We start from the raw sequence: 13,635 nt of genomic DNA on the forward strand, positions 1-13,635 counted from the left end.
TTAAATGTGCATGTTTTGCAGAGTTGGAGAAAAAAATGAAAATAGCTCAGGTTAGGTGCACAATTAAATTAGATTAGATGAAAGAACTGCATCAATAATTTACAGAGAGAATAACATGTGTTTTCTTGACTTTATAACTAACAATTGTAGAAATTAAATTTAGATCAGTTTATATTACCAGTAATGTCAAATTCTTTTTATGATAGGGAAATGTGTTTTTACAAGGTTAGATTTTCCCTTAACAATAATTTCTTTTGTGACTTTATTGAAAGATTATTCATTTCTTTATTTAAATGATGAGTTAATTTCAATAAAATGCATTACATTTTGACTCTTAGTAAACTGCCCCTGAAATTATTATTTTTTATTTGTCAAAAATGTCAAATAGAATAACACCTGTTCTGAAGACCAATTTTACCCAAAAAGGGTTAATAAGGCTTCTTATAAAAATGTAAAATTCTAATTTCTCAACTTTATTCCGGTGAAATTTAGTTTATTTCCTCTGAAAAATTAAGTCAGAATATGCCTTTTTTCCTTGTAATTTCCCTCCCTAAAATTATCTTAACATTACGCTTTACTCTGCAAAATATATCTGGGTAGTCACAATACTGCAACATTTTTCATTTAAAAAAAAACTGCTCTCTTCTCAAGCTGCTATGAAGAATATCTTGACAATATCAAAACACTACATTATCGCATGTACAACAATTAACTATTAATATGGTTTAAACAACTCAATCATACCAACAAAAACTTTTCCACATTTTTTCCAAACCTCCACCAGTCCTAATCAACAAGAACTTTCCCAACTACAAACAACCCAGATTTCCACATTAAAGATGTTTCTCAAGATCCCCAAACAGCAAATCTGTCTGAAACGAACTCCAAACTCCGCCACAATCCGCTCTCCGTATTTACCAGATTCTGCGGCCCCTCCCGCCCAAAAACCACCTCCCAGTTAAATATGGCAAACGCCACAGACATAATCCTGTGTACATTTGCAGATCAGACTTGTCTTGATAAGTTACGCTGGTTATGAAACGTCTGCTGGCGAACGACAAATCCTTAAAAAAAAAAAAAAAAGAAAAAAAAGGTGGGACAAGCCAGACGAAGCAAACCAAACAGGAGCGTGTGGCGGGGGGGAAAGAAGAGGGGCCCACTTCCTCCATTCAGACTGCTCTCACCCCAGTTAACCTCCACTAATACACACTTGTACTGTATACGCACACTCTCACAAACACACAGGGGTTACAGGCTGTTGAACGTCTCCTGACATCGTTAATTAGGCTGCGACCCGTCAACGCTTTTGTGCGCCGCCCGACATTTATTTTAAAAAAACGTATGCGTGCCCTTTTGATCAGTTTAGAGACCAACTACATACACACTTGTTGGCTAACCAAGAAGTTATTTAATGCAAAAGAAGCTATAATGACTTCAGAATCCATTTTTTATCCACAATATGATTTTAGGGTTATAACTTGCAACTCTTTGCAATATTATAACACAGATAATATTCCGTCACTAAAATTTTGCGACAACTACATCACAAAATACATGTCGTTGGCATAGAATGGAGTAGATATGAATAGAATTTATTTTATTGGCCATGTGTGCGAATGGAACTTATCCCTGGTAGTTGAAGCCACTCTAGTATCATTCAAACATGCCACTAAAACAGAAATAGAAAGTACAGTGAGCCATTTAGCAATTTAAGAATACCAGTAGTGGCAAAAGTACTGAAATGTGAGAGCTGGGCCAATACGAAAGAAAGTATTGCAGTAAGTATAATAATGTGACACTTGTGACTGTGGTATGGGCAGCAACATAGAAGGGGGGGGGGGGGTGCTCTAGTAGCCCTAGCTTCAAATTTATCGCCAGCCAACCCCACTCACCCACGCACCCCCTTCAAAAAAGTATGCCTGGTGACCAATCACTAGACGCCATGTCATAGTGTCACGCCATTGGCCAAGCAGCTATTTGGCAAAATGGTGTGAGGCAAGTGATGGGCACGGAAAGGAATTGAAAAGCAGAATTACTTCAACTCCGACAGACAAGTGTTTTATATCAAAATCTGAGATATGAAATACAGAATTTTAAAGAGCAAGTCAAGTCTCAATCCCTCACCAATTATATTAAGTGTATTGTCTTTTTTCCTATTCATATTGACTTAGATTGGGCAACAATGATCGTATTTTCCGGACTATAAGTCACACTTTTTTCACTGTTGGACTAAGCCTGGGTCTAATACTCCAATGTGACTTATGCTTTTTAGTTACATAGGCTTTTGGTTGCCACATTTTAATCATATGAGGGCCAGTAATACTAGTTTCATAGTATAATTATAATATACTTGCATTAAAAATGCAACTGTAGCTATATAATTAAGTTGGGGTGTTTAGAAAAACATTAAAATAATGCTTGTAACATCTCAGTGTGATTAACTTTAATTATTTGTCATGGAGAAAAGAAAATAGAATAAATATGTGCTACAAGTGGCGTAGTGGAAAAGATTGGAATATCCCGGGATTTTGTCTGTCCTGCCCGTTGCGCAAATTCGTTTCCACTCAAAGCTGTTGCTTGGCGACGAACACGTAGAATGCCACGTTAGAGTCGTCTCTACTCTCAGCTGATGGCTCACTTTAATCGCAACTGCAGTTTTCTCAAACACTTGAGATGAAATGTCAGAGCATTTAAACACCGCGGAGCTTAGTTTTGCATGGACAGAAAAAAGGGAAATGAAGGAGGAAATGATTGCCCATTTGCACTTAAGGACTTGATCAATGGCAAAGGTTTGAATGACTGCAAAATTCTTCACCCATCGACAACCCATCCAAAAGTTAGTCTTGCCCTTCTTGACTGTACAGTAATTAAAGTTTTTCTCATCCAAAAATGTTGATTTAGCAAATGTTTCTACCTGTGAAACCCATGAGAGCTCCCTCTCTGGCCTGTCGTCTCAATCCCTCCACGTCTTTGTAGTCTATGTACACCAGGTCGATAGCCTGCAGCCCAAAAGCCTTGGCGGTGGTGACCACTTTCTGCCTAGCGTACAGCAGCTCTTTGGCATCCTGGGTCCGCGTGGCGCCTTTGGGTAAACACAAACAGCATGCTGGTCACGTGTCAAGGTGTGAAAAGGATCTGAGCTCATGTGAAAGAAAGCCAAAGGGTGCACAGGAAGTAAAGACAGCGAGGGGCGATGAGGGAGGAAGTCTGGAACATATACCGTATCGCTCTTTACAAATGGTGCTTCCAAGTAAGGGAGCATTACAGAAAAGTAAAGGTAGAGTGTTGTTGATATCTTGCGTATTGTTTTTATAGATCCCAATAGTTCATACAGATAAAAACATTATATTATCCTGATTTGACCTGGGTTTTTTTTGACCTAATCATAGTTGTAGGCAATTTGTTATAGTAAAATACCTAATTTATCCCAGTAGCTAGGTTCCAAGAACTAACCCTGATGTAGGGACAGTATTTTTATGGTGTCTATTTAAAGTAATTTGGACTTTTAAACCCCTTTTTGTACTATTATTTAACTCGCAAAGGAAGACACTGCCCCATGATGGGTATTGAAATACTCCCCAATGGGCACTTGGCTTTTTTACCCCCCTATTTCATATACGTAATATTGTTCCTACCATATATACATATAATATATATATTCAAGCTTGACAATGTGAAACAACATCATTTGTAGGTCTACCTGTCCCAAGGCCTATGAAAAGCTGTGGCCAATCATTTCTATATTAATAATTAAGACTTCCCAGGCCTTCAAATCATTCTAGCTAGTGCCCACAGCAATCAAGTGATGGTAAGGGAAAGGTAATTCAAAGAATAATAAGTACCTATACTGGCGCAGAAGTCATCTGAGCCAAAAACTATGCCGTCATGATGGAGGCCGACCTCGGGCGTGAGTCGCCTGATTTCTTCGCACACCATCTGGAACGTAGAAACAGGTGCATTAATAGGTGAAATGTCGTCTTAAACTTAAGTTATTATATCCCATGCCCAGTCTTTGATGCTACCAAGTGATCTTAAACATGTTTATTACCAACTTAAATGCATTATGTCAATGTAAGATGGAAAATGTGTACCTGTATGACCAAAATTGTCTTTTATTTATCCGAAACTATTTTCTGACCTGCAAAAAAATACTTTACAATACTTAAAAAATGAATAGATAGAGAAATCCTCTTTTAATCGTACTCTGTCAATAGATTTAACTAACAATAAAGTGTCATGCAGTTGAGAGATGCGTTCTAAGTCACTTTTAATTTACCTTTAAGTTGAGTAGGCCCACAGCCGTTTCCACAAAGGTCACCAAGCGAACAGGTTCCGTCAACGGCCGTCCTTTCAAGCTGCGCTGAAACCTGTCAACGAACTAAAGAACACAGGCGGCGCAAGTCGTTAGATGGCCGCTTGCGCACGTGGAAAAACAACATGATAAGAAATTCATTTCGTTTGTACGGCAGCTTCACATCAGACATTTTGTATCCTTGGCATAGCTTAGTGGTAATAACCCATCTCCGCCTTTTGATGATACCCAAATTCATTTGTAATAGACGTTTAAATGAATAAATTAAAAGATGCATCATGCTCCAAGGGACTGTAAAGTTGCTGCTCCTCACTGTGCAGCTGCCACCCTAAGTGCACTTACCACTGCATTATTAGCCTACTCCAAAGAGCTCACACTGCGCTATTGTGGGAGAATTAATTCAAGATGTTAAAAAAAAAAATGGAATGAAATGTTATGGATACCGGTAAGCGATATGACAGCTTTCAACATCCGTCAAAGAAGCGAGACAAAATGCAGTATTTTGATATTCATCAGGAGTCATCTCCCCTTAGCAGCCATTATACAAACACACTCCAAAAAAAAAAAATATGGCCAAGGGTTCAAACGGCAAAAAAGGAATAAAATATTTTTTCTGATCACCAGGGAATATTTCATCATTTGATGTGACGTCTTTAGAAATTCTACATGGGGACAGCTTTTCCAAGCTCATGTAAATACACACTGTTTGGGAGTACTTCAAGGTAAGAATAAACAAGATTTCAAGTCTTTTTGACAATGTCACACACACACTGGATTTTTTTCTATTTTTTTTCTAACCCAAATATGCGAACTCACCTAGGCAGTTCTTAAAACTAGAGTTTAATTCTTTGAAAGACCAAAGCGTTCCAATTTTTTTCCAATAGAGCAGTTCACAGCGAGCTTCGGGACTGCCGGTGGGATAGCCCAAATTCCAAAATCTATCATCTGGAAACACACAAAAGCCCCCTCCCGCCATCAGATATTTCCTTTCAAAGCCAATCGCCCCCCCTCGCTCGGCAAACCAGAGGCAAAAACTTTGTGTCGCCTAGCCTTTTTTTCCATGATAATCTCAGGTACGCGACCCATAACGTCCCCCACGCTCATTCGCTAGTCTGAAAGAACGAGGCCTCCATTGAAGGATTTCCAAAATAGGGCCAATTTTAATCATCTCTCCATTCAATCACAGCTAGGATAAATCATATCTGAAGAGATTTGCATAAATACAAACCCATCAAAGACTTTTCATCTTCAAAAGGTTCTTTTTTTCCCCTTTTCCAAGACCCCAACAGGCTTTGTACTGTAATCATCTGAGGTCACAACCCGGTGGGAGCCTGGTTGCCATGGCAACGTGAACGCTGGGGGTTTGAGTTGGGCACGATGCGGGCGGAGGGGAAGTGTGGGGGGGCGGGGGGGTTTACGTCTGAGAGTGTGAAAAGAGGGTGGAAGATAAATCTATTTTTGTGACAGAAGAAACAAGATAGATAGACAGCGAGCCATTGTGGGGCGATATCGCAAATGACAACGGACATTGGTAGGGAATTAAAAAAAAAAAAAAAAAACGATTCTTTTTAAGAGCCTCTAAGCATTTCTGATTATATGTTTCCGTCTTCTGTATTCTCTTCTGGGCTATTATGTCCTTGGAGAGGCTGATTTATACACCGTTAAGAGGTGCTTTCATTGTGCTTCTCTTATGTACAGCAGCCATTAGAATTCAATGACTCTCGCAACTCGGGCCCTTTAATTGAGACTCAATTGGGGTGGACAAGTACAAAAAAATAATAATAAAAAAAGGAAAATAAAGAATAATTTAGGGATGTCGCGGACCACGTTTTTGTCGATACGGAAATTTAAAATGTACTATATCCAAATTTCTTTTGTCCAACCAATTTGAATGGAGCTATCAAAACATTATAATCATATAAAAGGGTTATTTTAATCATAGAAAAATAGCTAAATCATAAACGCCTTTTTGGAGTTTCGCATCACCAAAATAAGGTTGCAAACTGTGCAAAAACAATGGATATTACATTAATTAACTTAAAGCAAATAAACTCGGCCACCCGATGCAATAAAAAACTATTTTAGTTGTGATTTGTTGGACATTTACTTATTTTTGACTGCAAGATTTGTTTCAATTGTGTCAATTTAAACAAATATTTTCAATAAGTTGTATATCATACGTATAGATCATTTTTGACACAATTGGGCAAGATTTCCGACCCGATTTCTGATGAGGGGGGGGGGGGGGGGGGGGTCCCTGGAATAATTCCTTAAAAAATAAAAAAACAATAATAAAACAAGAATAACGTCTCTTCCAAAGAGGCCCTCGAACAATACGGCAAAGCGCAAGAGAAAGGAAACGATAGTGGGACAAGTTTCAATTAATTTTGTTTGAAAAGGAGGCCAGATTAAATGTTTCCTGCCAGCTGAAGTGTTCATTTCACAGAGGGGAAGTGGAGAAAAGGATAAGGGGGAGGTTACGGGGGGAGGAAGAGGAGGAGGAGGAGGAGGCGTAGCGGGACGGGGGCGCCATTCTTTTGGCTACACCAAATAGTGTGGCGGGGCAAAGAATGCCGCACTGCTCCGAATCGGTGAGAATTGTCCCACAGACAAAAAAGGGGGTTGCTTCTAGAGGAAGGTGGGGTACGATTTGGGAGGGGGGGTTACGCCTGTTACAGCCCAATAAGGCCCGTCACTCACAAAAGAGGCTTTGGGTTTTGGCTGAGAGGAGCAAAGCCCCCGCTAAAGATTTTCTACACAAAAGGAAACAAGCGAGTCCATCTTTTAGCGACAAATCAGTCTGGAGGCTCCTAGGCTAATATCAATAAAAAAACAGGAGATAAATAAACAAGTCGGGGAGGGGGAGACGACATGGAAGGGGAGGGGATTTACGGCGCCTGTCCTACAAGAGTGGAGAGAATCAGACGCGCGCTTGAAACACTAGATGCCTCAATATGCATGTAAAAAGCAACTGAAAAGGCCAAAAAGCCCACCAACAAAAAAACGGGGTAGAAAAAAGAGTTTAGGTTATAAAATTGAAAGCATTTCCTAACGACACACGTTTGTATCGGACAAAACAACATTCAATCATTGCTGAAAATTGGTAAAAAATAAGTGTGGAGGTAATGGTAGCATTGTGAAGTGAATTACAGTTATGAAGCAAATCCACTCAAATGTCCGCCTTTTGAGCAGAAGCCAAGAAAAACACTTTAGTCCATCTCGCCCCGACTCCTGTCACAGGGATCAATTCCCTACTTTTACTATGAAATGGGAAAGCATGTTATGATTGCTTTGAAGAGTCCCGTGGTTTCATCTTACTTCGTGAGTTTGTGTAAGGATACTACTACGTTTCATAGACCCAGGGGAGAAATGTCGCAGGATTTTGGAAGTTCTGTGTTTATGCATACACAAACTATTAGGTTTTGCCTTTCTGGAATGTCTCCCATATTCACTTATTTCACAATTTTTTATTCTTTGACCAAATTTAGCTGAGGAAGATTGAAAATTGATTTTGTCTTACTGATAAATTGCAGATAAGACCAGTCTCCGAATGTTTGGAACCACTGTTTCCACATTGGAATATGATTGACTACCAGTGGAAGTTGTGCCCAACTGGGGATTTAACCCAAGATTTCAATAGTCGCAATTCAATCAAGGAAGTCTAGCAGTGAGTAATGAAAGGACTTACCCAATGAACCTCCTCAGTGTCTTCCACTTTGGGCAACATAAGAGCAGGAGGGAGAATCTCAGCCTGAAGGATAACTTGTAGGTCATCCTCTGCAAAACCGCTGGACACTGCGTTAACCCTCACACACTTCTCCGTTCGACCCAGGTTCAATTCAGCCATCATTCTGGAAATGGTTTCCCTGGCCTCCGTCTGAAACAGCAGGAAAAAGGTTAGAATGATTTCATGTGGCATTGTGACATATCATATTAGTACGAAGAGTAGCAACTTGTGATATGTCGATTTGACGCAGGTTTTTTTTCAAAGTATCGGACAGTCGGATTTAGTCACAATATCGGATTTTAGTAAAATTGGGTTTTTCGGCTGCTGTAAATCTGCTCTTTGGGAATCAATGATAGTAACAATTGAAAACAAATGGGTAATTTTAATACTAATATGATTTGCTATTTACTGGTTACATTATGTTTGATATTTTGATCAAAATGGGCAAAAAGTATCCTGAAAAGATTGCACAGAGCAACGATTGCAAATCTAGGCATAAGACAATAGAGATTGTACTTTGCTTTTCTAAAGTTAACATTGTGGAAAAACAAAACAGAGTTGAGGAGTATAGATGGAGGAAAAATAAAATCAAAGTAAAGGTAACATTGTAAAAGAAAAAGCATACCGTATGCGACTATATTTGAAACAGATGCCAGGGAATGAAAAAAAGGTGTTGGAATGACGTCCTGTTACTGACAGGAGCGAGCAAGCGATCTTTTTTGGGAGCAATGTGGTCCCAGTTAAGCGACATACGGAAACGGAAGCTTATAAATCGTCAGGTTTGATGAGAAATTGGAGCTGTTGATGGCTTTCAAATAATAAGAACATTTATTAGGGCTGTCCCAATGGCATATTTTGGGATTCAAACCCGATTTTGCGGATCTGTCAATACGGAGTCCCTATTTGCTATTCAATACCGGAGAAATGTGCTGCTTTTCAATAAAAAAATATATTGCAACTTAGGAGTAAATGCAGAAAATCTTCCTGACGCCAGCTTGGTTGTTGTAATTTAAAACATAAATGGTTATTTACAAAGCCATAATTCACGTTTCATAAACCAGATCGTCTGCTGCGTGTGGTGACCGAAGAAATACGACCCTATGAACCGTCTAACATTGATCACCTGACCCCAAAAAAGACGTCATCCACAAATCAAACAGCCTTAAACATTAGCATCAAATGGAAAAACAAACGTTTTTCCATTGCAACTCGAGCCTGATGGCTTCTCTCGTAGTGTTGTTTGAGTAAGACCAAGGTTTCTTTTTGAATCCATAATGTAAGGAATCCTACTCTACAACACAATGACCCCTACGGCTTGTGCTACTCAGCACTTTAAAAAAAAAAAAAGCACTTTGAAAATAAGGATTTTTACATGAATGGAAGGCCATCCAACAAGTTGCTTCAAAGCAACCTCACCATGTCACCTGGTGCCCCACCGTGCACTCTCCCCAACATCAGCTCTATCTCCTCTTTGATACCCTCCATCATCTCCATCATTAGAAGCTGACATGCAGGGAAGACAGGTGGGCAACTAGTCGGCAAGACGAGGCACGGCCTCTGAACCTACGAGAATGAGCAGCTCCTTAACGTGCATCCTGGATCCCGTTGAGTCGAGTATACACTTGACGCAGCATGGCTACCGCCTTGTTGACATCCCATCTGACTGGAAAAGGAATATGGAGTGAAAGTTCAATGAAGAACCTCTTCTCCTGTTCTATTAATTCTACTTGGAATTCTTCTCTTCTACCATCTCCCTCCAGCACTTTTCCCCCGCCACACAATACCAAAGAAAGTGGCCAACACCCACTTAAAGGTTGAATTTTTCTTCACTTCGGGCTTCTGCATTTGTATCATTTCAGCTTCCAAACCATATATGTAATGAGATTTGAATTTCAATGTTTCCATATGGCAATAATGTATTCAAGGTTCATGGTCCAAGGACCTTAACACTGCACCTGCAGGTTCATCCATGCAAGCTGTTCGCCCTGTAAGGCAGGTGGGCTCATTTCCAAACAAGTAATTATCTGATCATCTAAAAATCACGTGTTCATTACACTACATTTGCACACTTGCTGGAAATTCAAATGGGCGTGACGATTTGAAAGTGCATTTAATCTTGACACAAGCATTTGTAGTCTTAAGAAAACCCCTGTTGCTTTGGTCTATTGTATTTACTCACCATTAAACCCCATGTACATCCAACCAAAAGGTAAATCAGTCTAAAAAAAAGAAAAATATCCAAACATTGACCCCCCAATTGATGGAGTCATCCAATATCCAGAGCAGTGGGCAAGTAAACCTACTTTTGTACGTAAATTTTTCACAAAAAGTCAAGTAAATATAATGGGACATTCTATCAGCCTCTGCAAGAAAAACTATAGCAGGCAGAATAGGTTGAAATTATTATTTTTAAAGATTTAACTACAGAAATAATGAATCTATTTAGTTGATGGAAGACTCACTCCATTTATGAGTCTTGGCAGCCATATTGAGACTTTCCCTTAAGCCTGCGGCGCCTTTTTTTGGTGTCAAGCACGTGTTTGAACACTCACACATACTTGAAACACTAAACAAGAAATATTCAGTATTCATAAGCCAACAAAGTAAATCGATATTTCACAGTAACGTCTCAAGAGTAAAGTCATACGAGAGCACTTCAAGGAAGAGCAGATCTTTCGGTGTCCTCAAGAATAACACACCGAGACTAAACTGGGGTCATTTGGCAGTTGACAGTTGGCAGCATAATTTATGTAAAACTAAAAATCTCTGGTGTCGGACAACGGTTCATGCATGGGACAGAGCTCAGATTAGGAACGCACTGCCAAAAGCAAAACAAAAAAAGTCAAGAACACAAAATAATGTAAGCAATGGAGCAAGACAGCAACTTAATACATCTTCTGATCATGCGACCTAAGTCACATGACTCAAGTTCTTGGTTTAGTTTTCTAGGGAAGACGGTAGGTACTCTGACAACTAATCTGACCCCCCAAAAAAACATCGGAATCGTATAAAAAAGATTGGGTTTGCAAAATATGTTTATTGTTTTTGAGTATTAACTTTTTGGCTGTCATTTATGACCACAGACGCCTAATCCAATTAAAAAATTGATGTTTTTTTTCAGACAATCTCAAATGTGTAAAACAGATAACGTTTGAGGATTTTTAAAGCTAAAATACAACAAAATAATGATGCAAAAACAGTTGTTTTGTAACAAATAATTAATTTTAGAGAAAATGGAACAGTACTATGTATAGAATCATGAGCTATTCAAATTTGTTATCTCAAAAAGTTGACCATTTCCCATGTTTTAATACACTCAATGTATGTGTACTCGTCTGTTATGTGTGTCTATGCATGTGTGTGTGTCTCAGCAGGCTCATCAGAGTGAGTGAGGTGCCCCCCTCTGCCCACCGTGTCGGCTGAGCTACCATGCCATCTGGAGAGGAAATCGAGTGTGAAGTACAGTATAGTTTGGGAGCAAGCTCCGTAGCCGTGGCTCAGCAGTTAGTTCATTAGTTCCAAATTTCCAAGGATTAGGATAGACTCTCCAAGGTGGGGTGGGCTGAGAGGGCAGTGGGTGGAGGATGGCGGGACCCATGTGGGGAAAGGAGACAGAAAGACGCACTCCAGGGAGGAGAAAAGTAGACCTCGGGGCAACTAAGAGACCAGGAGGAAACCATCTTAACCCCGAGGTGCTTACAGCAGAGGGACGAGTACAAGAGGGAGGCAAAAAATAAAGCCAGGGAAAAGATGAGGACAGGTGTAGCTGTCAGTTCCGCTCCAGGGTTTCAACTCCCCCCCTTCTCTTCCGCCGCCCCACTCATCATAAAGATATGATTATATGTGTAAGGGTGTTAGAGCATTCAACCTTATCTTCCTTACGATAGCATGCTGACAGTCCTTTGGTCCGGATTGCTTTCTCACTTCCTAAGCGGTCAGCATCAAGATGGAGGGCGGACATTTTGCCAGTCAAATTAATGTCGGTAAGTTTTAAAAAGGTGATAGTAGAAGACCATGAATAGTGAGACGAACAACCATTCACACTCATCCTCATATCTATGGGCAATTTAGAGTGTTAAACCAGCTTATGCACCAATAGTTGAAAATATAACATTTAAAATGTCAAAAACGGGCAATTTCGCCTCAAGCTTGAATAACTGCATTCCTTTAGACCAAAAAGTAGTGACATCATCGCAAGGTCAGCGCTAAATGATGCCACTTCCGTGGGTCGTCCGTCATTCTATTTTGTCTTTGTCAAACTACAGGAACGGCCTGCAGCTGTATCAATTTTCTCTATTAGCATGATTTTAAAACCTTTGTGCCCTGAGATTTTTTTTCCCCCATCACTCTTTATTCTGAACCCCAATCACAATTTCATGGACAGTCAGGAGGGCCAATGGGAAGTTGGCGTGGGCAGGAAGAGAATGCTTTTAACCTGCTGCATCTGCTGATTTCCCGCTGCTAACTCAGTGGGAGACAGTCACCTTGTTTTAAAGGAGGCTTTGTAAGGGGCACTACAGCCATTATACTACCATAATAGGGAAAATTTTGCTTGTTTTAAACATCTTACTTTAAAAGGGATTAAGCAGGGAAGCACCTGTCGGCTGGAGAATATTAGAAGTTTTTTTTTTCCAGGCACAGACACCTAAAGGGTATTTAGAAAATGACTATTATGATATGTGGAATTTTTGATTATTCTTGTGGGGAAAAAAGTCAAGTTTGAATCTCACAAGCTAAAAGATGGCCTCAAAGTACTTAAATATTTAAGATATTGTTGATTAAAATGTTGCTGCATGGTGCAAAGTTAACTTATTCGAGTAGTATTGAGTAAATTGTTTATTCTCATCAAAATTCAGGTATGTTTTTCAGATATAAACAACTGCACCTACCATGAAAAAAATGTGAGGCCTTACAAATACTGTGTTAAATAAAGTTGGACTGCAGTACAAATTGCATTTTGGGGATGAAGTAATTTTTTTATGATCATAGACCAAGAATAAACATGTTAAAGTAAGTCTTAAATTTGTTTACCTTCTTGTTCAGGGCAACACCATCCTCACAATCCAGGACGGCACAGTCGACGTCAAGGGTGTTGAGTTTCCTCAACTTTCGCTCATCATTGCCAGGGCAGTAAAGCACGGCTCTGCGGGGTACATAGGGCAACGAGGCACCCGCAGTGCCGTGGTGGTGACGCCGTCCCTTGGTACACAACCTGCATTGAAGCACAAATAACGTATATTATATGCAGTACATATGCAGAGCAATTCACACAATGCATTTGTTGCATGAATTAAAAGACCTTATACAGTTGGAATGCAGGGTTAAGGACAATGAATAATTAAAGGTTATTGTTACTGCATTCATTTTCATAATATGAACAGTTTTAGTGGGAGCCACAAAAGAAGTTTTTCTTAAGTTTGCCCTTCACTTCATTAAAGTGGTAAAAGGACATATGGATGACCTGAACTTAAGTTTTCTTTATTTTTTTCTATCTATACACCAAGTCTCATAGTAATAGTAAAAAGTTTTTACATGTGTTGGAGATACTCCAAAATTATACAGTTTTATGTTGCTTTTCGTTTTTATTTGACCTTTC

The 13,635-nt window shown here is 39.5% G+C and overlaps 1 protein-coding gene across 2 annotated transcripts in view; it reads right to left on the bottom strand.

The window, feature by feature from the left end:
- The window catches only part of clybl (citrate lyase beta like), a 41,658-nt gene that overhangs the window by 3,847 nt on the left and 24,176 nt on the right, over positions 1 to 13,635 (bottom strand). For both annotated transcript variants that reach the window (XM_077728781.1, XM_077728782.1), the window contains 5 exons: positions 13,071 to 13,251; positions 8,001 to 8,189; positions 4,277 to 4,378; positions 3,843 to 3,936; positions 2,915 to 3,082 (listed from right to left, as the gene is read on the bottom strand). In XM_077728781.1, the coding sequence (XP_077584907.1) occupies positions 2,915 to 3,082; positions 3,843 to 3,936; positions 4,277 to 4,378; positions 8,001 to 8,189; positions 13,071 to 13,251 (734 nt within the window). The remainder of the gene's footprint in view (positions 1 to 2,914; positions 3,083 to 3,842; positions 3,937 to 4,276; positions 4,379 to 8,000; positions 8,190 to 13,070; positions 13,252 to 13,635) is intronic.

The sequence above is a fragment of the Stigmatopora nigra genome, chromosome 11, assembly GCF_051989575.1.
Source record: "Stigmatopora nigra isolate UIUO_SnigA chromosome 11, RoL_Snig_1.1, whole genome shotgun sequence".
In the NCBI taxonomy this organism is placed as follows: domain Eukaryota; kingdom Metazoa; phylum Chordata; class Actinopteri; order Syngnathiformes; family Syngnathidae; genus Stigmatopora; species Stigmatopora nigra.